Raw genomic sequence first — 26,125 nt, 5'->3', positions numbered from 1 at the left:
CGCATAAATGTCCCTTATGCATTTTCATCACTTTTGAGTTATTGTTCAAAATCGCGTACTATTTCAAAAACCAAAAATATCCAGTACACAATGTTCAACAAGTTTGGAGGGAATTTAGTTTTTTCACAAAAACTTAACACATAGCCTTATGTGAGGGACAAACTTGACTTGCATTTTTCTTAGCTTGCTGCTTTTGCAGTGAGGCACTTTGAATTGTGCACATGATGAGTTTTCACATTAAGGCTAAATTGAATCAATAAATTCGTTTAATGCAATGTTATGTAAATTTCAACTAGAGACAAAATTTTATAAAATTATGGAGTTGCATGGTATTTCTGGTCCAAAGGCAACACGTTATTAACTATTGAACTAACTATGAAGAATATTTTTCCATTTGCTGAATAAGCTAACCAAGTCAGCATTGTATATTGTTTGTATCAACTTTATGCTTTATTAAAATAAATAAGGACTTAATCTAGTACAACACGAATGAATAAATAAGTTTGGAATCTCGTAGTAAATTCTAGAAGCATCTGGTTCGCGTACGATAAATACATAAAAGGGCTCATTTTATACATTGATCATATCATCATATGTCAGGATGCAGTTGCTGGATACTACCTGGTTGGCGTCATCACGTACAGATATACAGTCTATGCGATTGAATTTGTGGATTCTAGCTAGAGAAATTTTGCGACTCTCTTCCCCCTGTTTCTGGTTGCTTTCTTATTTCCCGTTTCGATAGGAATGCTTATCTCCTATGTGTTCCCGAGGCCACATACATTCGCACCCGGCATCGATCTAAAAAGCATGATATTATAGTTAGTTATTGTTTTGCGGTTGTTTTGCTTTTACCAGGTGTTCATTAGGGTGATCTACTAAAAAAAAAACAGATATCTTCGTTTTGCAAATCTCATTTTATGAAATTTTACGATATGACCTTGTAAAAAATACGCCAAGCTTATCCCTAAATTCAAATAACTTTTCCTCTTAATCCATCTATGTGGTTGGTGTCTTTTTCACTCCTTAACAACAATGGAAAACATAATGTATTCCGAAACTAATTTCATCACACGGGCTTCTTATAGCCGGTAATAACCGTTTTTAAACTTTTACTGTCAAACGTATATTAAAAACCTTGTTTACATGTTTCACCATGTGAGTTTAAACCTTGTTTACATTTTAAACCCGGTTATAAGGAGCCGTCACAAATGGGTTATTATGTAATCATATTTTGTCAGATCATAAACAAAAAACTTAATTTCAAATTTAAAGCCCATTTTTCACAATTTGATGCCAAAACTTTCTCAAAATGTTCTTCTACCGAAATTTAGCAAATATCAGTGAATTATAAAAATATGTTTTTCAATAAAGTTTTAAGTCTTCTTCCGACCTGTGGTCCCGATCACCCTAACATAAACCATGCTTGTATTACCTCTTCCATCCGCACGTGCTCCCAACAGTTGGAAGTTTTGGCATCTTCGTTGGAAACTTTTCTTCGAGTGATGAAAATCTTCTGCCTTATCTGCGTACACGATAGTCCGGTTTCCGTGCACTAAAATAAGACAAAAATTGTCTGAAACATGAATTTTATATTATACAATAAAGCAAGTAAAAGTTTTTTTTAAATAATTGATAAAACGAGATAAACGAGATTGTATATAATTTTATGATCTCCAGATCTTAGGATTTGAGATTGGTCGTTTAAGGTTTACATGTAAGTTAGAAGATAGAGGCACATATTACTTCCCAAGTATAAAAAGCAATTATATTTGTTTTGTGCAAGCCGTGCTCACCTTGTTGTGAAACGTGTTGAAGTATGGCTCCATGCATGATTCCGTAATATAATGGTCAGGTCGATATTGGTAACCATCTGTCCCGTTTCCCACGTAAACAATATTTACCTATGGTTAACATAATAATAATAATAATAATATAAGGTATAGTAATAATATAATATTATGAACTACCAGAACTTCGCAAAGCGGTTGCCGGACCCGAGACCGCTTCGCTTTAGAATTGATGTCTTGGGAGTCTAGACTTGTGGAACCTTCATCGGCCGCATAGTCCGCCGCCACAGCATCGTTAGAAACGTAATCGTTCGAGTCGTCCAAACGCTGATAGCTTGCAGGTGGTGGAAAAGGTTGTGGGCGCCACCGAATTAAGGGCTTCCATTGGTTGTAGCCTATGAAGCCTCGAAGGGGATTTTCATCGTTGCTGCCGTACACAAATGTGATTGTGACTGCTAAAGCAGAAACTATTACCTGAAAGTACATGTTTGGTGCAATTGTTAATGAAATCATAAAGAGGGATCTTTTCATATTCTTCGCTGCATTTTATTGAGAAACTGAGCTGTGTTAGACTAAGACTCAATCGAAAAATTGAGTCACCGAAGACGTCATCCATAAAGTATGTCACGCAAAAATTGGCCAAAATCAACTCAATATGACAATGAACTTTGTACAAAACTGTAAAAAATAATTATATTTTTTATTTATAATTGTAAATTCTTTGCCCATTTATTTAATCCTTAATAATTTCATTCTAATTTTAAAAAAATAAATCATTGGCACCTCTGTGAATATAAATTGCCAAAACACGAAAATATTGCCAACACAAGTATGGTTCAGAAAATGTCCAATCCTGTCAAAATGGCCATTTTCATTACCCAGTATCAAAAACCATGAATTTGGATACCCATTTTGCTCAAGTCGTATGGTTCGATAAATGTCCTTCTGGTAGAACCTTTCCCAGGGCACTGGCCACTCCGTGTGTGGCCAATCCTGTCAAAATGATCATTTTGATTACCAGTATCAAAAACCATGAATTTTGATAACCATATTGCCCAAATTTGTATGGTCCCCGGTAGAACCTTCCCCAGGGCCATGGCCACTCCGGGTGTGGCCAATATCCTACAAGTTTGGTCCCAACCCCATTGCCCCAAATCATTGAATCTAATCTTATTTAATCAGACCCTAGCGCTGCCAATCTTTCGAAAGGATCCTGGAGAATGCCTTAGGTTAGATTACGCCTAGCAAGCTTGGGGACACACCACCTTACGCTCCGAGATTTGGTTGTATTCGTTGGGAGCACCATGCTAAGAAGGTTTGGTACTCCGGGACCCTCTGGGATGGGACATTGTATTTCCACGAATGCCCTGGACACTATTTGCCGTGGTTATAGCGCCACAACTCGCTCGGCCATTGCCCCAAATTATTGAGCAATAAAATTACCACCGTGGATGCTTCTCTAACGGATTTTCGGTAAACACTAAAATTGTTCAGAGGCTATCTGTTAGCTTATATAGTTCGTATGAAATGTGGCAACATGGTGCAAATTTTGCCTCGTCTCCTGCTTTCTTGGAACTGTCACGCGAGCATGTTGCACCATTGTGCCTTGTTGCGTTGCAGACCCCTTCCCCAGTACCAAGCATGCAACATTTTCGTAACGCGCGACATTTTTCTGGATTGACACCTCACCAGAATAGAGCCTTTAGAACAAAGTTCTTTGTCAAAAAATGTACTATATAATAAATTTGAATGTGATACCGTCACATTAAAACGTCACCAGGGGTGACGTTGGGTCTGGGGGGTGAGTTTGGGTCATACAAAAATGCAGAAATTTGTATGACCCAATCTCAACCCCCAGACCCAATGTCACCCCTGATGACGGTACTTCTAAATACAGCAATTCCCTACGAAAACAGCATGATTCGAAAAAAAAAGTTCTCCGATCGGGCTCAAAATTTTTCTGGGGGTTCCTTGGCCGAAATAATTAGACCCGTATTTTTTTTGTTTGCCCATTGGGGTGAACTAAACCGTGTAAGGGTGGTCCAAAAAATGGCAATTTTCGTCATTTTTCGCAAAAACCACTTTTTTCAAAAAAATCATATCTCCGCGCCATTTCATCCGATTTAAGCTGTCCGCAAAAGAAAGATGATTAGTTTGGCTATTTGGGAAAAATAGTAAGAAATATCAAAAATCTAGCTTAACATTTGAAAAGATCGTATGAAAATTTAAAATGCTGTTTTGAAGGTCTTGGGAAGGTTCTTTGAAGGTCTTTGAAGGTCTGAAAATATTTTTATCGGATTTCTCGGAAAATTTCACATAACATATCTAAAAATGGTCAAGTTATGTTTTCAATACTCTGAGATACGATTTTTTGAAAATAAAAACTGGGTTTTTCGACGCGCCACGCGCAAAAATGGGAGAATGACGAAAACGGGAAAAAACCGACTTTTTTCACTAAAACTGCGATATTATGAAAATTTCAGCGATGACTTATACATGTTAGGGTACCAAAATTTTTGTAATTGAAATATGCAACTTTTTGTTCCATCACATGTATAGGAATTTTTCACGTTATCGCAGTTTCAGTGAAAAAAGTCGTTTTTTCCCCGTTTTCGACATTTTCTCATTTCTGCGCGCGACGCGTCGAAAAACCCAGTTTTAATTTTTTTTTAAATCGTATCTCAGAGTATCAAAAACATAATTTCACCAATTTGGTTTATTGGACCTTTAAAAAAAAACTCCAAAATTATTTTAGAAAAGAGGATTGATTTTAATTGTGTATATTTCGAATTAATATTATGCAATCATAAAAAAAAACCTAGCGTGACGTCACAGCCTCGCAAACCCCCTCCCCTCTTCGTCACATCTTGTCACACCTACGGTAACCCCCCTCCCCCCCTAAGAGCGTACGTACTTTATGGATGACGCCGAACCTCGGCAGAGCTAACACCTTCCAAATGCCTATGCGAGTTATTTGTATGTATAGAATGTAGATCTGAAAATACATGGAAACAATTCAATTTGTAAGAAGCGGCCGCGTGGTCCCGTCAACACACATGAGATATCGAAAATGGGGCTCAGATTCTTGATGAGAGCCCCCTAGGACAAAGTTTCACGCAAATCGAAGATGGGTCGGGGCAACTGCTGTGTGAGTTGGCGGAGTATGACCCTGCTATAGATGTCGTATTAAAAAAATCTTATTGAGAATGGTCGATAATTAAGTAAAAAATTGAGGTTATTTTAAAACATTTCATAAATATATATTTTTTAAACTGTGAAGTATATCTAGCAAGGATGGAATAATCACAAAAAATCTTTTTCGTTTGCATTCTTTCGTCACCCGACTTTAAAAAGTATTTGCAACGGCCTAAACCAAAATACCGTAAACTGGGGTCAATCGGGACACATGGGGCGAATTGGGACAGCAGTTTTAACAATGTTGGAGCACAATATTCTGATTTTTCTGGTTGGTTTCGGTTAGAACAGACTCAGGCCAACAAATCCATGTACATCCATTTCCAAATTTAAAAGCTTTAAGTGCTCTAGAAACTGCTGTCCCTATTCAGACTGTAGTCCCGATTCACCCCATATTATGGTACTTTCTTTTGGTTGCATTTTTTAGGAAGTTGTTCAAGGAATGCAATAAAAATAAAATATTTTACTTAAAATGCCCCCAATATTATTTCTTTGAAGTTTATTTTTAAACGTTGTTTTGACCGATTCTCTATTTTGTTAATTTGTCATTTGATCACCAGACAATTTTACATTAGATTTATTAAATACTTCAAACTAAACCAGCCCATTGCCGAGAAACAGCTATCCAATAATGAGAACTTAATGTTAAGTCGCTTGATTCAAAAATTTTTCAATAATGGTAATGGCATTTGATTTTGATTTTTAATTACTTAATTTGTCTTTAAATGTGTAAGTATCATAAATGGAATGTTAGATGGTATGTCCGATTTTACCTAAACAATGTTACACTTTCCATATGTCTCAATTGATATCACCTGAAAACATGAAGAACATTTTTTTTGCTAAGACACCCACCAAAACACAATCATTTGTTACACTTGTTTACTGGACCATTTTCGCACATTAAGCTGATCTTAGATGATTTTTCAATGCTAGAATTTCAGAAATACTTACGAAATTGATGATTTTATCCATTTTTCTTTCAATTACGTTGCTTTTCAAACAAGTTTGTTTTAGCCGTGTAAATTAATAATAAAACAAAATATCCTGAAACACTTAAACCAAGTCAACTATAACTGTAGTTATTCATGATTTTGGAAAGATAAAAACGGTTTATTATGAATTAAATCCCCTAAATACGTTAACTTGAGCACCGTGTGCGAAACAATGAGTAATGGTTGGATTGTACAACTGCTTTTATATTCATTTATATTTTTCGAACTGTCTCCTCACTGATACTAGTAGAAAAAAAGTCCAGATAGATATTGTCAGCACTTAGATAATGATATTCCCAGTAGATAAGGCTCTTTTTGCAATTGTCAATCAAGAGGGATGGTTGCGCATGCCTCCAGATGACCAAGTTAATCCGCAATTATAAAAATTAAAAGTGGTTCCTACGTAATGCAAATAACGCATTTGACTGTTGGCTTGACTGTACTAATTGCAGTGTTATATTTGAAAACTTTAAATGTCTGAATGAAAACGATAAAAAAAAAAATATTTTTTAAATTATTTTACCATAATTGCAAGTAAAACACCTTTCATCTTTTCCTCTTTCAATCCCCTTTCATGATATATGGTATTTGAAGTAAAAATTTTCAGCGCTTTCCGCTAGTGGTTCACAATTTTTTGAATGCACTTCGTGTCACTTCCAGGAATAAACTTTCATCGTCTATTCCGTGGAGTCCTGCAAAGAGTGCGCGAATCATACAATCATTGCTGAGCACACGTACATAAATATGTCATGAGTTATGTACACTAGAATGAAATATGACCACTAGAAATGCATTTCTCTTCTGAATGCAGCAGCTTCTGGCTAGACCGAGAGATTGTCACTAGCATTACATTGGGAAGTTGTGAGGAACTGCATCTGGTGACGATTGAAGTTGGTGAATCGTGCAAGTGCTATCGTGGGCACTTCGAGTCGAGATATGTATTTTTAATTCAATAATCGTGAATTGTACTTTTATAGTTGGCCATGTCTGAAAAACTGGATTCAAACCAATATTTAAGTGTTATATTTTTTGGCCATATTGCAAACCTACTGAAGTCTTAGTAGCATTTTTCGACGCGTGGGCATAATAGCCCTACCATAGTTGCTACTCTGAATAACAAATTCTTCGTCGTACAAGGTACCGAATAGTGAAAGCATGTGCTAGAATTACTGCTTTTAAGATTTTTCAAGCTTTGCTAGATTTGCTTGTAAATTACATAATTAAACATTTCCGCATTGGTTAATGTTTATGTTGATTTATGACAATATATCAATAAAATCATAATTCAACGTGTATGTATCACAAGCATAAGAAATTTGAATACATTTAGGATTTATTAACTTGATTCATAAATCATAGTCGTGCCGGTGTTTGTATGATAGCCGGGTAATTTTCATTTGTTTCCGGTAATGTTGATTACTATCTTTACCGGGTTATCCTTTTATCAAGACTCTTTTTTTTGTGCGAATTAGCGCCGACAGACGGTTGCTTAATTATAATTATGATGCGTTGACAATCCAATAACGTCAATCATGCTTGGTGCGAGTGATAAAGTTTGTTTGTTCTAGTTGGGGAGTATATCGGATGTTGGTATAACTGTGACGAACTTCCACTAAGCTATTCCTACCTTATCAAGGTTAGATTATGATGAGACAAATGGTTAGAGTGACGTAAGTATGCAAGGTTTTATTGCAATCATTTAGCGCTAGTACGATAGAAAAAGTTGCAAAAAAAACTTTATAAATGTTAGACTTTAATCGTTTGTTATGTTTTTTGATAAATAATTTGACTTAACTTAACACGAATGCCAAAAGCGTCACTAGTAATTGAAACTAAATGAATAAGTAGAAACTTCGAGAATCATCGCAAGTTATGAAATCACGATTAACGTACCTTTCCTAAATCTTTAAGCAATGAGTAATCGTTTGGCACTTGAAGCAATCAGTGTTTCAGCATATAAAAATTTAATCAGTGCTTAATGTCCACTGAGCAAAACAATTTCATAACGACCACTGGTAATATGTCGAGACAACTGTCTCCCGTAATTCTGGTGCTGCTCTAACTGGCCCCGAAATATCCCGCTTCTACCTGTAATTTGCTGACGGATTTATTGCACTTTTATGCTTATGTGGCTAGCTTTCACCTGACTCTTCAATTCAGAATGAAGCACAGACCGTAAAAGGGATTAAGGTAGAAAAAAAGTGGGAGAATTTTCGCAGAAGGACAAAACCCTAAAATGAACAACTTTGAATTACGAGACGAGAAACATGGGTTGGAAATACGGTTTGTAACTTTGGATGGGCCCGGAGAATGAGGTATCACTGGGCAGTTTTGCAGAGGTGAATTAGTCGAGTGTGAAATTTTGGCTAGGAAAGGTCGTTGCATAGCTACAGCTCTATTAGAATACTGGAGTTACCTCAAGCGAAATGGATAAATTCAGAGTAAGTTTGATTTACGTAAAGTTGTTTAATTCAAGTGGTTTCGGTGTAGCAAAGAGTAAAACATGTAGAAAAGCAGAGTGTTGTTTTTATGTAAAATTCAGAGGTCTCCAGAAATAAATCTATTTAGAGTTATAACATACATTAAAACCTCAACAAACAAATTTGAGATTATGTTGGTAGAATAACGAGTGTATGTAGGGGAGAGTGGGGAGACTTGATCCCAAGCCTGTATCTCGTCAGCATGTGGGTAAAACAATTAGCTTCTGGAAAGTTGTGCGAAATTGACTAAAACTCATTGTAGAAAACAAAGAAAAAAAAAACAATGTTTAGATTGAGTTACACACATTTTTCTAAGAAGTGCTGCAAAAAACTTCCAGGAGATCTTTTTTATTTGTTTTGATAAGTATAGAAAACACTCGCCGGGACCGTGGTGTAGGGCTAAGCGTGATTGCCTCTCACCCAGTCGGCCTGGGTTCGATCCCAAAAGGTCCCGGTGGCAAATTTTGAGACGAGATTTGTATGATCACGCCTTCCGTCGGACGGGAATTAAATGTTGGCCCCGGACTAACCTAAAAAGGTTAGGTCGTTAGCTCAGTCCAGGTGTAGGAGTCGTCTCCCTGCACGGAGAAAAAAGAGTTCCCAAAATCGTGAACAAGCGTTCATGAAAATGGGAACCTCGAACAAAGTGTTCAAATCCCATGGTACGATTTTGAAAAACGTACCATGAAATTTGAACACTTTGTTCGTGGTTCCAATTTTCATGAACGCTTGTTCACGATTTTAGGAACTCTTTTTACTCCGTGTGGGTCCTGTCCTGGTGGAGCCGCTGGTAGGCAGTTGGACTCACAATCCAAAGGTCGTCAGTTCGAACCCCGGGGCGGATGGAAGCTAAGGTGTAAAAAGAGGTTTGCAATTGCCTCAACAATCAAGCCTTCGGACACCTAGTTTCGAGTAGGAATCTCGCAATCGAGAACGCCAAGGCAATGCTGTAGAGCGAATAATTTGATTTGAGAAAACACTCAAAAATTATTTAAAAAAATATTTTATATACATGAATTGTTTGATAAACATATCAACTCCAAAACCCTTACGCATTTGACGTTAAATTTATCGTCATACTATTTTTACAATTAATTGTTTAAAAAAGTGCGTTTAGGGAGACTTGATCCCTGCATTTTTACAGTCACTGGAATCAGCCTCAAGATTAAATAATTGGTCTGAGTTTTTGTACATAGTTTCCTTCAGAATAGTAGTCCATAACTTACTGCAGTTTGAACCATTTTTCAAAAGTTTTGTGAACAAAAATTACCAGCTTTTGTAAACATGCTCAATTTTGGTCTAAAAAAGATAATTTTAAGTTTTGCCTTCCTCACTGAGGTAAGGCTATAATCCTGCTCTGAAAAAGAACTTTTTATCAAAAGCTCCTAGACCCACCTTCATGTGTACATATCGACTCAGAATCGAAAACTGAACAAATGTCTGTGTGTGTGTATGTGTGTGTGTATGTGTGTGTGTATGTATGTATGTGACCAAAATTCTCACTGAGTTTTCTCAGCACTGGCTGAACCGATTTTGATCGAACCAGTTGCATTCGACTTGGTTTAAGGTCCCATACATCGCTATTGAATTGTTTGAAGTTTCGATAAGTAGTTCAAAAGTTATGTATAAAAACTAACCTAATCCACCTATGTGGTTGATGCCTTCCTCACTTTTTACCAAAAATGGGTAATATTAGAGGTTTGGACACACATTTCAGGTTTTTTTAGTTCCAGAAAAAAACACAGATATAACTTATGCGGTAATAACTCGAGACAAGGTTGCCAGATCTTCAATTTTTTGGACTCATTGGAAAGGCCTTTCTATTACCTAAATCACGATGGGTCGGATGATGGATCCGGACATAGTTTACATATCACTTAAGTGGTCATAACTCGAGGCAGGCTTGCCAGATTTTCAATAATTTTGACTCATTGGAAAGGCCTTTCAATTACCTAACCAAGGATGGGTCGGATGATGGATCCGAACATAGTTTACATACATTTAGGTGAGATCCGGCTTCAAAAAAGTACATAAATATCACTTAGGTGGTCATAACTCGAGACAGGGTTGCCAGATCTTCAATGTTTTGGACTCATAGGAAAGGCCTTTCAATTGACTAACCAACGATGGGTCGGATGATGGATCCGGACATAGTTTACATACATTTAAGAGAGACCCGGATTCAAAAAAGTACATAAATATCACTTAAGTGATCATAACTCGAGACAGGGTTACCAGATCTTCAATGTTTTGGACTCTTTGGAAAGGCCTTTCAATTGCCTAACCAACGATGGGTCGAATGATGGATCCGGACATAGTTTACATACATTTAAGTGAGATCCGGCTTTAAAAAAGTACATAAATATCACTTAAGTGGTCATAACTCGAGACAGGGATGCCAGATCTTCAATGTTTTGGACTCATTGGAAAGGCCTCTCAATTGCCTAATCAACGATGGGTTGGATGATAGATCCGGACATAGTTTACGTACATTTAAGTGAGATCCGGCTTCAAAAAAGTACATAAATATCACTTAAGTGGTCATAACTCGAGACAGGGTTGCCAGATCTTCAATGTTTTGGACTCATTGGAAAGGCCTTTCAATTACCTAACCAACGATGGGTCGGATGATGGATCCGGACATCGTTTACGTGCATATAATTGAGATCCGGATATTTGCGAAAACATGTTTTTATACATAACTTTTGAACTACTTATCGAAACTTCAAACAATTCAATAGCGATGTATGGGACCTTAAACCAAGTCGAATGCAACTGGTTCGATCAAAATCGGTTCAGCCAGTGCTGAGAAAACTCAGTGAGAATTTTGGTCACATACATACATACACACACACATACACACACACATACACACACACATACACACACACATACACACACACAGACATTTGTTCAGTTTTCGATTCTGAGTCGATATGTACACATGAAGGTGGGTCTAGGAGCTTTTGATAAAAAGTTCTTTTTCAGAGCAGGATTATAGCCTTACCTCAGTGAGGAAGGCAAAACATGTTTTCGCAAATATCCGGATCTCAATTATATGCACGTAAACGATGTCCGGATCCATCATCCGACCCATCGTTGGTTAGGTAATTGAAAGGCCTTTCCAATGAGTCCAAAACATTGAAGATCTGGCAACCCTGTCTCGAGTTATGACCACTTAAGTGATATTTATGTACTTTTTTGAAGCCGGATCTCACTTAAATGTACGTAAACTATGTCCGGATCTATCATCCAACCCATCGTTGATTAGGCAATTGAGAGGCCTTTCCAATGAGTCCAAAACATTGAAGATCTGGCATCCCTGTCTCGAGTTATGACCACTTAAGTGATATTTATGTACTTTTTTAAAGCCGGATCTCACTTAAATGTATGTAAACTATGTCCGGATCCATCATTCGACCCATCGTTGGTTAGGCAATTGAAAGGCCTTTCCAAAGAGTCCAAAACATTGAAGATCTGGTAACCCTGTCTCGAGTTATGATCACTTAAGTGATATTTATGTACTTTTTTGAATCCGGGTCTCTCTTAAATGTATGTAAACTATGTCCGGATCCATCATCCGACCCATCGTTGGTTAGTCAATTGAAAGGCCTTTCCTATGAGTCCAAAACATTGAAGATCTGGCAACCCTGTCTCGAGTTATGACCACCTAAGTGATATTTATGTACTTTTTTGAAGCCGGATCTCACCTAAATGTATGTAAACTATGTTCGGATCCATCATCCGACCCATCCTTGGTTAGGTAATTGAAAGGCCTTTCCAATGAGTCAAAATTATTGAAAATCTGGCAAGCCTGCCTCGAGTTATGACCACTTAAGTGATATGTAAACTATGTCCGGATCCATCATCCGACCCATCGTGATTTAGGTAATAGAAAGGCCTTTCCAATGAGTCCAAAAAATTGAAGATCTGGCAATCTTGTCTCGAGTTATTACCGCATAAGTTATATCTGTGTTTTTTCTGGAACTAAAAAAACCTGAAATGTGTGTCCAAACCTCTCATATTACCCATTTTTGGTAAAAAGTGAGGAAGGCATCAACCACATAGGTGGATTAGGTTAGTTTTTTTTAAGCTAAACTTGTTAAATTTTGAACACAAACTTACAGGTTTTATGTGAAATTGCTGTAATTTATAGAAAATTAAAAGTTTGGATGAAAAAGAAACATTTTGCTTAAGATTTCTTCAAAATGTTTAAAGGGGGATCAAATTACCCCCAACATTTTGAAAACGCCGGTTTAAAATATTATTTTAAAACGCTTGGCATGATTCGAAGAGTTTATCTGATGAAATACCCTTATCAGCCCTTAAGCTTTTCGGTGAACCTCGTTGGATAAATGTACGACTCGTGCTGAAAAAATCCTCTTTTTGCAACTTGTTGCATAAACTACTATTACCCCTAATCCGACAAAATTCTAAATAATATTTTAATTAATTCTAAATGGCATTTTTTCCAATCAAATTCAAAATTCCAAAACCTCAATCTAATGTAAAATTTTCTGAGGATTCCGAATATGACAAAATTGAGACCAACAAGTGCCGTCTTCTTGGCCTACAGGGCAAAAACTAACGTTGTAAAATGTTTGTTCTAGTAAAATCGTAAAACTATGAGAAAAACTACGATTGGCCAAAAAGTTAATACCGTTGGCTTATAGTCCATGAAATTCCATAACTTTTGACCTATGGGAGTATGGGTGTTGGAAGCTGTTGCCAAAAGTTATTAAGGGTTTAAAAAAATCCATTTTTAACAGTAATTTGTAAAAGCTATGAGAAAAAGTCAAACCAATCCTGGATGTCTATAGCACATTTTGAAGGGCTTCAAAAGACCTTTCGAATGCAACTAAGAGAGTTGGAATTGATGAAGTTTTACGGAAATGCGAGCAATTTTAAGATTTTTCATGTGTTTTGGACCTCAAACTTCAATGCCCGTTTTACCCCACTTCCCTTTGTCGTATAGGGCTCATATTTGGCATGAGTTCATCTCATGTATAGATAAACAAACCCTGAAAGTTTCATCCAAATCGGAGCACCTCGATACGACCTGTTTCACATCGGTGAAAAACTCGCTCTTAAATTTATATGGTCTTTCATTTTTTCAAATGTTTAAATGTTTACGAAATTGTAAGTTTGCTGTTACGAGTAAATCGCTCTGAGTGTTATGACAAAAAAATTGTTTTTTCAGATTTTCCCAGGTTTTCACAAGCAATAACAATTGGTTCTTTTTTTGGATAAATACGTTTTTATAGAACAATTATTGATAATCAGCTTTGAACTGAAGCAAACCTAGAAAACTACCGTAACTATCCTCTAAAATCAAACTGACAGTTGAATAAAATTTTCTAATTAGCAAAAGCTTTGGCAAAGCAATTTCAAAAAGTTATCATTGTCACATTAAATTCCGTACAAATCCGTATTATACGAATAAAATTCGTACACAAATCCGACAAATGTTGAAAATTCGCCAAGAGGATCAAAAATTCGTATACATACCATACTATAATTGATTTTTCAGGCTTTGTGAATTTAGACCGTATTTTTATGTAATTGAAATTTTTATGAAATGTAATGTTAGTAACCATTGACTTAACAGAATATGCATAGAATTCTTCCGAAATATTATTCATATTTATGTTTATTATTTTGAAATCTTACTCCTTCGCTTCCTCCTCGTAAGCGGTAGATCGGAAGTTTATCCCCGGCTCGGATCAACACTTCTGGTTTTGATTGCTTGATAAAAGGAAGGTATTGTATCGTCACAAACTTGACCTTATCTCGACACTTTATGAAAATGACCTAAACATGGGGGATACTCTTCAAGGGTGTTACTTTTACTATTCCAAACTTGACATGATGTATTTCAAGTTTGGTTTGAATAAAGCGACAACGATTTTTTGAAAATGTATGTTTTACTATGCGAAATCTGCATACAAGTAAAAAATTCCAATAAGATTACAAACTTTGGTCTCTAACAGAGCATGTGATTGGACTTTGTTACCCTTGACAATTGTTTTTTTTCAAGATTAACAAAAGTATTCGTGATTGGTCTACAAGTTTTCACATTTTGAACTTGAGGAATTTGAGGTATTGAATATTGAGGTATTCAATTGAACAAAACGTTACAAAAAACATGGCTGCAGTGCAATGTATCATGAGTTAAATAAATAGTAATTTTTAACTAGATTTTTGTCAAAACAAAAATCTAACTCTTATTTTTGCTTGGGCCGGTGGGTTGAGAAAACAACCTTTAAATATGATGACACACTTTATCGATCTTATTTTTACTTATGCAACTTGTTTGGTGTTTTTTTGTTATAATATTTTTATTTCGTTTTCATTTAATTTACAGATTAATTTGCTTGTAATTTTGTTATCAATGAATCTCATATTATCAGAAGCAATACCGCATAAACGACAGAAAAGGTTCTTTCCAAATTTTTTCGGAGGTTATACAAGCACAGAGCCTTCTGAAACTACAGTTGCAGCTGTAGCGCCAAAACCGACCTATTTTATCCCGGGACCGAATGATCAAAATATGGCACCGACCTTCATACCAGCGGTTCCAATAAGTTATTTCACAGCCGAGAATGGACAGCACTTCATCGTCGTCAAACCCGTTCCTTCGGATAATGGTCCCGCTTATTCAAACAACATTCCAGTGGTGAAAAAAAACAAAAGACCACCAAAGAAAGTGGTGTCGGCAGCTCACATTCTGGGACTATCTACATCCGAAATCTTGGAGTTAAATCAACTGGCACGGATTATAGGCGTAAAGGATATGTACGATCTTCCACCGCTGGAAGAAGTGATGACACTGCTAGGAACTACATCAAAAAGTGAAACGATCAAAGCTGTTAGAGACTATGCTTCCACACCGGGAGGACTCGAATTAATCAAGGATTATGTTTTGAGTTATCAGCCTGTGAAGCGCATGGATACATTCGCGGCTAAGAATTCGGTCGAAGGCGTTGCAGATGACTGGGCTATCGAAAGCAACGATGATTTTGTCAATTTTGATCTAAATAATTTAGAAGATTTTAATGGTAACATGTCTCAATCTCTGGATGAAAATATCATCACACCAGTCGCTGAGCCTAGTTTTTTCGAAAAATTGAGATCATTCTTTACGTTTGGATACTATAAAGAGGAGTCACAAACAAATGAACCAAAAAGTTCTGAGCAGAAAACTCAAATGCCTCTAGTGCCAACCAAATTGGTTCCACATTTCATAATTCCAGTAAAACCAATTGTGCCAATTGACGAAAAATCCATTAATTCTAATCTGCAACGATACCCACTGACGCCTTTTATTCAAGATATGAATCCTTTCGCAATGAAACCGGTCCCAATTGAGCCATCTACTAGTACAACAACTGCCTCCGCTCCTCCAATGGATATGGACCACAATGAGACGCACATTTACCCCGATGAAACACCACAAGACAGCGCAAACATCGAAGATAATGTCTCCAGTGCGACGAAACAGCCTCAAATGCAAATTCCCTTACCGGAAGAGGCAAATGGGACAGTAAACAAGATTCTGAACAGTGCAGATTTGCCAAAGATGGACAATGTAGCGATAAGGGAGAACAGCACTTTCGAAATAACTACCGAGGCTTAGATTTGTGATACATATGATGTACATTATAACGGAAAAATTAGACAGGAATGTTTGGATAATTCGAGCATATATATTTTTAATAAGAGTCGTAAGTAGACAAACTATGGTATAGATCTAGTTTAATCTCAACAGACTTATTTAAAACGCATAATTAATTTTAATCTGTTGTACAAGACGATCGATATTAGCAATTTAAAATAGTTATACCTACTTCTAAACAGTTTCATTGATTTAATAAAGTTATTTTCTCTAAGTCATGGTTGTTTTTTATTACACATACGCTAAATTGCCGTGTACGATCCCCCAGTAAAAATGATAAATAATGTTTGATATATTCTATGGAAACCCAACCCCACCCCCTGTTAGAACAATTGAATCTTATGTTCAATTGGATTGGAAAGGTTACTGAAATTTAATTTAACTGTCTAAACACTGGTGCTACCATTGCACAGTGGTTCAGATCGCAAAATTAAGAAACATCGATTTTCCGAAAAATGGAACCATTTTGGTGGTATAGTTACTTTACTTTTACTGCTCGTACAACCTCCGGGTCATGAGCTGTCTCCAGATGCGCTGCCACTGGGCTCGGTCCTGGGCTGCTACTCTCCAATTCCGTTGCGGAACTCCCACTTGGTAGAGAGCCTGGAGCTTATTAGAGAACGGACATCTCAAACCAAAAGTACCAATCGAAGCACGAGAACTGTCAAACGGAGGTACCAAGCAGGGATGCCACTTGTTTTTTTTAAATGTCTGTAAAAAAGTCTGTGTATGTCTGTGCTTTTGTCTAAAATTCAAATATATCAATTCACAGTCATTGAAACCCATCAGAAATTTCGTTTTTAAGCATTTGAAGACTTACGAAATAAGTTTCGACAAAAAAGATTACAAAATAATAATTTAATGAAGTTTTTTAAAAGTCTGTGCACCTCAAAAAATGTCTGAAACAAGCTCAAAAGTCTGTGAAACACAGACAAATCTGTGTATCTGGCATCCCTGGTACCAAGCGAGCCTAAGACAAAGGATTTTGCTCGATTGGTACCTCCGTTTGACAGTTCTCGTGCTTCGATTGGCACCTTTGGGTTTGAGATGTCCGTTCTCTAATAAGCTCTAGGCTCTCTACCACTTGGTGGTATAAATATATCTCAAAAATGCGCAAGCCATACGCAGGTTGCATTCGATGGGAGAGATCTAGCACTGAAAACGCTTAAAAAATCCCACTCGAGATATCATTTTAAGGAAAAAGTGTATGGGACCCTAACGAAATTAAAAAATTGTTCAACTACAAATATGTTTCTCCATCATTTTGCCCGCTAAATCTGAATCTGCCCCTCAGAATTTAGCCAAAGTGTCAAAATATCAATGTTTGATTTTTTTTAAATTAAATATGTCTTTATTGAACTTTCTTATAATAATAACATTTCTTTTACATGCTAAGTGCTATGGCTTAATGCTCTTCATCTTTGTTGTATTTTTCGTTTTATTACATTTATTTTATTAACTTCAAATTGTTTTACAATATTGCATTAAATAGAATACATTTGAGTCAAAACCCGATTTAATCCCACCAGGGGTGAGGTAGAGCCTTTCTTACTAAAGAATTTAACTTCTTTCAATTCATAACATCGACTTGATACAAAAAATCTTATGATGAAAGCAAGATATTATTAATGATGTGTTTTCCAAAAGAAATTGAAAACACAATTTTCACCAAAAGAGTATTTCTAAACATACAAATTTTTAATCAAACAAGCGTTTATGACAAACGCAAGCACGGCAAGCTTCCCATGTGCCAGTGACGATGCACACCGCGGTTTTGGTTTTCTAGTTTTGGTACGAGCCCAAAAACCGAACAAAGCAGGCGCAAAGCAAAACCGAGGAACAAGTTAACCGCACAGTGGGAAGCTTGCCATTCAGCATCTGGGTGATGAATAGAGAAAATTCGTAACGTGATTTTCGAATGATCCCACTTTGTTTACATTTACAGAGTAGGAGGCTGTTCAAGCACAAGCATGACTTTTTTCTTACTGAGAAATGAGCTGTTTTATTATCAGTAGTAGTTTTTTACATTTTTTTTTTTGCTGGAAAATTGTGTGTGTTTTCAAGTTCCGATCGATTACAAAAGGTTTTTCTTTTACGGGTGACGAAGAACTGCGGCGAGAGTTTCATTCTGCGATGTCGCAGATTTTGGAATCCTGCAGCTCTTCGTAGTCCAGCGAAAAAACATCGCTCATTCTAGCGAAGCTGATCCAACAAACAGATTTTTGTCAACTAAACCAGTAGGTATTCAAACGGAATTAAACAATGAAGACAGCTTCTGGATGGATACAACCGCCTCAACCCCTTAAACATCTATCATTCAAAATCATAAAAAATGACGATCTCGCCTTCAACTTTCTTAAGATTTTTTGACTTCATTTGAATGTCCTCAAAAGCCACACATATTATATTTTTGCAAAAAAAAGAAAACAATTTTTAATAATCGATAACAATACTCTCTACTTTTGGCGAACAGTAAATTGGTTCCACTTTGACAGTTCAAAATTGAGGCCGGTTTGCGAACCACTATTCAGCACCCAGTTCAGCATCTACGAAAGTGAGAGAGTCAGAGATAGCTATTTTTACAACCGCACCACTACACACTCAATCGCAATACCTTAGGTAGATAGCCATTGGCGTCTCTGAACTCTGTTAAGTAAACTTACGAAATCACGACAAATTGAAGCCTACTTAAAGGCGATTTTAGGAGCATACGGGAAACAAACTTATTGTAGCGGGATGAATGTCCTATGTCACAACAGTTTTTGCATAAACATTGGACAGTTATGCAAAAAACGGACAGAGCAAAAGAAACCGAAAAGCTACGATATCTTACATGTTGAAGGAAACATCGGTAGACAAGCTACTTCAAACGAGTATAAGTCAAGCCAAAACATATATGCGCCAGCATTCTCGCGCCAGTATTCGAAGCTCAACTTGACAACTTGGCGTCGAAGCGTCGAAAATCAATGCAGTGTGATTTTTTGGCGATTTTTCCGATTAAAATTCATGCTGTATCGTCTTAGTTACGAAGATAAAAATGACGTCCAGCCATACAGTAAAACCTATACCTTTCTTTAGTAAGAAAGGCAAAAAGTAAATCGTTCTAAAAGTTGTTCGGGATTGCCGATCAATGTCAAGTTTGTTTTAGATGCTCACTCATGGTCTGTACTATGAATGTAGGAAGAAATTTCGGATAAAATTAGATACGAAAAATGTTGGTGAAGGTCACCAGGTGGGCTTTTACCTTTTTTTAGGGAATTTTTTTCTTATGGTAGATTAATCAAACGGCTCTAACTCCAGAACCATATTATGAATCTGGATGAAAATTTGGGAGGTTGTAGAGCTCGAAAATGCAATTTTGAGATAAATAAAAGATATGAAAATGAAAAATTTTGACCATATTTTCATTTGAAAACTGTGTATTTTGTTGAAAAGTCTGTCCACATCCGACAACAGATGGATATTTCGAAATTTGAGTGGCAACTCGCCCAGGTTCAGCACACTAGCATTCATCTGCATTCAGAAGAATCAAAATCGGATTCAGGGGAGCTGAGAACGACGCGACACAAAATTTGGCAAAATTTTACCACATACGAACATCACTCGATCTCCACGGAATTTATTTTCTCAAAATTCGAGGGTTGGAGAAAGACGAGTTCTGTCAAGATAAATCGATAGAGCGTCGAAAATCAATGCAGTGTGATTTTTTGGCTTTTTTCCGATTAAAATCCGATTATCGTCTTATTTACGAAGATGGAAATGACGTCCAGCCATAAAGTAAAACCTATACCTTTCTTTAGTAAGAAAGGCAAAAAGAAAAAAAATTCATTTTAACAACTAATCCTAACTTAAAATTAAAAAAAAGTAAATGTTTTGAAATATTCAAAATCAGTAGAACGAGTAAACTACGAACTGTATTTTAAAATGAATGCTCCAGAGTTCTTACTTTTTCCTGGCGAGTTTTGCACAGAGACGCATCGAGCTCTACAGGCTCAATAAAAACTCCTTACCTGCTCTGTATGGTAGAACAGAGCTAAGCTCTGTATGCAGCGAACAGAGCCAGCTCTGTATGGGGAAAAATAATATTGATTTGCATATAACTCAAAAACGATAAGTTTTAGAAAGTTGACATGTTCTAGAAAGTTGCTGGTACCAAAAGGTTCTATATTATTGTCTCAGACGTCATTACAATTTGATTGATTTGAGTTGTGCAAAACAAGAAAAAACTATTTATTTTCTAAGATACAAGGTATAGAATATTTTTGTTTTCGACAAAGTTGAACAACTCTCTCGAAGACACCAAAGCTCTATCTTCAATAGATACCGAAATAAAAAATAAAAACTTTTTTTATAATAAATACTGCTTGCGACAAACAAAAAGCGACCGCGTCGTAGGCACAGGTAATATGAGGCATGTTTGGTAGAAATCGTCTGAAGTGAAAACTAGTATAGCATAGAGAGTTTTTATGTTAAATGCTCTCGTCTGGATGGTTATATATTAAATGCTTAAACATTTGCCTTGCATTATCTGAGCTTTATTTCTTTCTACAAGATGCTAATCATCAGCACCTAAAAGGACCTATTAAAAATAAGTTGTGAAAAAAAAGATGCTAATCATGTTTGAACGAGTTCAATGAATCCATTTTATAACGTTTTAGTTAGGTTAGGTTCTAAATTGAAATGATAAATTAGTCAGCTAAGCAAGCAACAAACATGAAATTGGATAAACCGTCAATTTTGCTGTACCTTCAACTACACAGAAAAAAATAATGTAAATTTAAAAGCTGAAATTTTGGAAGGTTGAATTTTACCTCTTTTATGATGTAATTTTACCTCAATTTAGACTGAAAAAGTGACATTACACCAGAAAAGTGGTAAAATTACACATTTTCAGAGATAAAATTACACCTTGTTTCTGACATAAAAGATGTACCCCTTCCCAGATGTAATATTACCATGATTTTTTTTCTGTGTATTATATTATTATATGAGGATATTTGAGATATGAGATATATTATTATATGAGGATACAAATTTCCCTTTCCAGGCTGCAGTCTGAATTCACCCCTCTTGACGGTTTCCGTAATTCAAAATACTAAAAACTAGTAACAGTTCTCACACTGTGCTGGATTAATTATGTTTAAAGGTAAATATTTACTTAGCTGCCTGTATCTGATACAAAACCAACTGTATTTATAACAGTGTCAGTATAATCAAATCTGGCTTCCAGCTGTGTCCAACCAGCGCATACTGTTCATACATAGTCTGGCTGGACGGCGACACATGAGCGCGCATTTATGTTTTTTTTTGTTCAATGTGTGACAAAATTCAACGCTCCGGCAAGTTGATCAATGAATCAAACGGAATGGTTCGTTTCCAATGCAATACCGCGAAACCACACGGGGTGCAGATTTGCTTTGGCTCCACTCGGATGAGAGTCGGTCGCACTTTGGCGAAAGGACATGCGCTATGCTTTTGTTTTGGTAGAAGGTAGTGAAACATTTGTGGCCCACATAAGAGCTTGACTCGGTCGAGCCAGTTTTCCTTCAGAAGTCGTCCGATGCACAGGTCTCTCAGGACTTGTGTCACTATAAACAGTTTACCCCAGGATTCGTGCTCCTGGCTAGGTGCGGTTTAATAGGTCCCTTTGTGGTTAAATGAATAGTGTGGTTATTTTTTTTCTGCTTTTGCTACTTCCTTTTCAAATTGAGTGATTTTGGAATTAACTGAGGCGATAAAGTGAATGAGAGGATAAAACCATTAAATTTAAAAAGTGCTACGAGATAAAAAAATGTGGCAATTGATAAAGAAGGAAGAAAATTAAATTGGATCCAATAGGAAGTCTCTTAGGATGCTGCATAAATGGTTAACGTTGGTGAGCTGTGAAGCATGGAAGAGTTTCCGCAGTAGATAAATTGAATTTGTGCTGCAAACTGTCGGCGTGGGTTCTTCGACTGAAAGTTGCCAGCCAGCCTGCCAGCGAAGGTTTTGCGTAACAGGATAAACGTCACCAACTTTTGCTCGGGTTAAAACTAGGAGAAAGCCAAAAGTTTGTCATTTGCCAGATGTAACCGAAATGAATGAGAGAACGAACTCCACACAAGTGTGCACGGACCACAACCCAATAATGGAACAATAATTGGATCCTGAGAGAGAATACTCTGTCCTCTGTGCTCAAACCACCTCTTGGATAGGACATAAATTGAGAATAATATTTTTTGCACTGCGAGCAAGTATGTGCCGTTGTCACGTCTCAGCAGTAACGTTTGTTTGCCGATCGCATTTTCGATGATTAGTTTATTCAGTTTTCTTGAAGTGTCGTGGCACTGATTGAACAGCAAATTAGCTATGAAGTGCCATTTAATCATTATTATGTTTACAAATTATCCATATTCCTCTATGGCTTTGATTGCATTTGCAAACATATATTAGTCGTTTGTTTTTAAGTATGTTTCAGTTGAACTTCATTGAAAATATAAATTACACTGGTCGGCAATTTTTCTTCACATTCTCAATCCATGGAGTACGCAAGAAGGTCTCAGAGACACGAGCAATTTAAATTTTGAAAAAATAAAATAAAGTGTGCCGAAAGGGGTTTCCCCAATGTCTTAATAATACATTTTATACATTTGAATAATTTCAACCATTTTGAGCGTACTTAAGTTTGTTTTAAAATAAGCGCATCGAAATTTGATTTATTTGACGGGAGTTTTGTTGTTTTTTCGGTGACTGGGACCAAAACAAAATTTATTTCGTCAATTGAAACAGCTTCTGGAACCAAATTCTTACAGGGCATTGCGAAAAAATCAACAGTTATACATCTGTGTAGAAAATCAACATTAAAAAGTTTGATGCTATGAGGGTTGACAAACAAACCACAACTTTTCTCTATCTTTTTTGTTTTGTGGCGATACCTTAGCATTCATAGGTCCGATCTTTGAAGGTTCTCATACAAACATATAGGAAATTTTCTAATTTTACAAAGAAAAAAACTGGGTAATGTAGGTCCCTGATCACGAGTTCATGGTCAACTTTTCGATATCATGAAACGATATCTTGAGCGAAACCGTGAAGAGTAAGAAATTTGGTGTCAAAAGGATTTTTGTGTAAAATTGAACGCCCGATTTGATGGCGTACCCAAAATTCCAAATACAGACATGCCTCGGTTTAGCACCGCATATGGGGGATACAAAACCGAGGCGTGCATAATCGAGGCACAGAGCTTATGGGATTTTGGCTACTGTAAAACGGGGTGACTTTTATAGCCGGGGTGACTTTGATTGGTTTGATATTTTTCCGCAAAATGAAGAGTAAAAATTAAATACGTACGGAATTGTATGGATCATTCTGGCCATGTTAGAAAAGTGTTCAAAGTACTTTTAGAAGAAGTTTTCATAAAATTTTGAAAAGTTTTAAAAGTTAGTTAACTATGATTAAGAAAATGTTGATAAAAAGCATTATTTTGATATTCTGAAAGTGTCATGATTTTCTCAATAAAAATGGTTTCGAAACGAAAAATGGAATGCATTTTCGGATTCTATGGACAATTTTCCACTAGGAGAAAGTAAAATAAGTTTGTATATATTTGGTATTATGTGGTTTTCCAACATAATTCAAAAAAATATATATGCATTTTCAGCAGAATAAATGTCATATAAAATAAGAAAACTTTTGATGCTTGCTTCTATTTTAGTTGAGAGTGTAATATGATTCGAAAATTTTATAAACAAAACTAGTTTTAATGTATTTTAGGCAAAATTTTGGCTTTTTAATTATTTTACCTAAAATTAAGCTTTTTGTTAAAAGGCTTATAAACTTAGTTAACTTTTTATAAACATTGAATTTTTTTCTTAAAAGCTGTATCAGACAACTTAGTGTCGGTACATTTGACGTGAACATAAAATTTGAACACATTAAATTTGATTTTTACAAGAATAAATATGACTATCAAAGTCACCCCGGAATTCAAAATTAGAATTATCAATGCAACTATTTTTTCAAACACTATTGAAAAAACTTTTTATCAAAAATAGTGCATGCACCTTGTGTGACCTACCCTAGTACATGTTTAAAAAATAGTAATCTTAAGACAAACCTTACCAGTTGAAAAATATTTCAAAAATAAATTGATATTCTATCAATTTCACCCCGGTTTACGGTATATGGGAGACATTGGCTATAATCGTATGAAAATCTTGCAATCATCAAAAAATTATAGTGTTTTGTAATCGGTGATGTCAGCTATCCATTAAAATTATAATTTCATGAAAATTTTCACAAAAATACGTATTTTTCCTGTATTTTGAAAATGCATTTTTTTTCTCTAAAGAAACCAAAAATATAATGTTATTGCAATATGGGTATCAAATTATCAGTTTTTCCATACATTTCGAATGTTAAATCATTTTTTTAAACGCTCAAAATTTTCACAAAGCTACGTATTTTCGAAAAAAATACTCATAATTTCAGTTTTTATAATCTGGGTATCAAATGATCAGGATTTTTTCATACATTTCGAATGTAATAACAACATTTTTTGAAAATACAAAAAAAATCACACACGTATTTTCGAAAAAACACTCAAAATTTCCGTTTTTACAATGTGGTTATCAAACGATCGGGATTTTTTCATACATTTCGAATGTAATAACAACATTTTTTGAAAATACTCAAAATTTTCACAAAACTACTTACAAATGTATTAAAAAAATCCCGATCGTTTGAAACCCATATAATCCGAAGGTTTGGATGGGAGTATTGTATTGTTTTTATTTTCTTACTTCGAAGATAAAATTTTAGTTCTGCGACCTGATTTTAGTCAAAATTAATTGATTGAATTGTCCTGCAGAGCTCCACGGCCCGATCGCAAAAAATGCTTTGAAGGGACGAGTTTTTCAAAACCAGAATTCAAGGGCTAGCTGGGTATAAGTAAACGTAAAATGTGCCCCTTGGTTCTAGCGATACATTTGGACAGTACAGAGTGGAAATGGCAGAGCCAAAGTGGATTGAAAAAACATTCACACCTCTTAGGCGGCGAAGTTACGGCAGTGGATCGCTCGACACACACGCTCAACAATAGCGTATGTGCGTGTCCCATTTGCCTAATAACAGAAGAAGCCTTTGTGATTCTATAAATAGAATTGCAAGTCCGCAACAGATCTAATTCCTGGTCGCAGTGGATAGTGGCATCGAACAAAAATCACCTATCGGGCGTCCAATGTTACACAAAAGTCCTCGCGGTTTCGAGCTACGAATCACTTAAAATCTAGACAAATGAATGGGTTCATATCGCCCCATCTTCTCAAGATATCGAATAATGGACCTCGGATTAGACCACAAATTGAAAGCGACAAAAAACTGCTCTGACCGTTTCCTATCGTTTGTCGCTTCCACACCAATCGTTACAGAATACTCTCTCTTTGCTCTCCCTCTCACTTCAGTCGGGTAGTACAGCGAATGGTTCAGAGAGACCGATTGCGTTATGTCGCTAAGTCGCTGAGTCGAAATAGTTTGCGATCGGCTTTGTTTTACTCAGTTATGCTTAAAATCTATGTTATCAAAAATGTGTTGCAATTTTGTTGATAACGCGACATCAAAGACACATTTACAAGCAATTTCCATCATGCCAAATTCAAATTTACGGCAAACTGTGGTAGTGCAGGCCAAAAGAGCGCCGAGCTGGTATGTTGATAGATTCTCTCCTCTCTGAACGTACCGTAAACCGGGGTGACATTGATAGAATTTCAATATATTTTGAAATATTTTCCATATATTTAGGTTTTTCTCAAGATTGTAACTTTAAAAAAATGTTCTACACCCAAAATTCAGAATCGAGATAATCGTTCTCTCAAAATTTATTGAGGGCTCAGTGCCAAAATCGATAGAATAATGGTACCAACTCACACCATAATAACAAATGAGTTCATTCGTTAGTTGAATCAATAAATCTCCAACAAGTGTCATACATCGACTTCTGACTTCTCCATGGTC

The 26,125-nt window shown here is 36.1% G+C and overlaps 3 protein-coding genes across 13 annotated transcripts in view; 2 read left to right on the top strand and 1 right to left on the bottom strand.

Annotated features, from left to right (window-relative positions):
* Nucleotides 1-428: 428 nt before the first annotated feature.
* Nucleotides 429-6,151, bottom strand: LOC6030946. The gene is made up of 5 exons (XM_038259904.1): nucleotides 5,940-6,151; nucleotides 1,971-2,264; nucleotides 1,797-1,904; nucleotides 1,436-1,555; nucleotides 429-801 (listed from the first exon to the last, which is right to left on the bottom strand). Exons 1-5 carry the CDS (start codon nucleotides 5,958-5,960, stop codon nucleotides 727-729), a joined length of 618 nt encoding a protein of 205 aa, XP_038115832.1. The 5' UTR covers nucleotides 5,961-6,151; the 3' UTR covers nucleotides 429-726.
* Nucleotides 6,152-8,399: 2,248 nt separating this feature from the next.
* LOC6030950 (lachesin) overlaps nucleotides 8,400-26,125 on the top strand; it is a 138,199-nt gene continuing 120,473 nt past the window's right edge. For 2 of the 11 annotated variants that reach the window (XM_038259891.1, XM_038259890.1), the window contains exon 1: nucleotides 21,683-22,010. Coding sequence is in view for 1 of the 11 variants with exons in the window: in XM_038259899.1 (XP_038115827.1) it covers nucleotides 21,696-21,762 (67 nt within the window). In the remaining 10 variants the exon portion in view is untranslated. Of the gene's footprint in view, nucleotides 8,422-21,669; nucleotides 22,011-26,125 lie in introns of those variants that run through there. The other 9 variants (XM_038259902.1, XM_038259893.1, XM_038259895.1 and 6 more) reach the window with 9 other exon arrangements.
* LOC6030947 lies at nucleotides 14,846-16,246 on the top strand. The gene has a single exon (XM_001841755.2). The coding sequence runs from the start codon at nucleotides 15,011-15,013 to the stop codon at nucleotides 16,094-16,096; it is 1,086 nt and encodes a 361-aa protein (XP_001841807.1). The 5' UTR covers nucleotides 14,846-15,010; the 3' UTR covers nucleotides 16,097-16,246.

Source organism: Culex quinquefasciatus, chromosome 3 (assembly GCF_015732765.1).
Source record: "Culex quinquefasciatus strain JHB chromosome 3, VPISU_Cqui_1.0_pri_paternal, whole genome shotgun sequence".
Lineage (NCBI taxonomy): Eukaryota > Metazoa > Arthropoda > Insecta > Diptera > Culicidae > Culex > Culex quinquefasciatus.
Note: the sequence above shows the minus strand (reverse complement) of the source record. Positions and strands in the feature narration are given on the sequence as shown.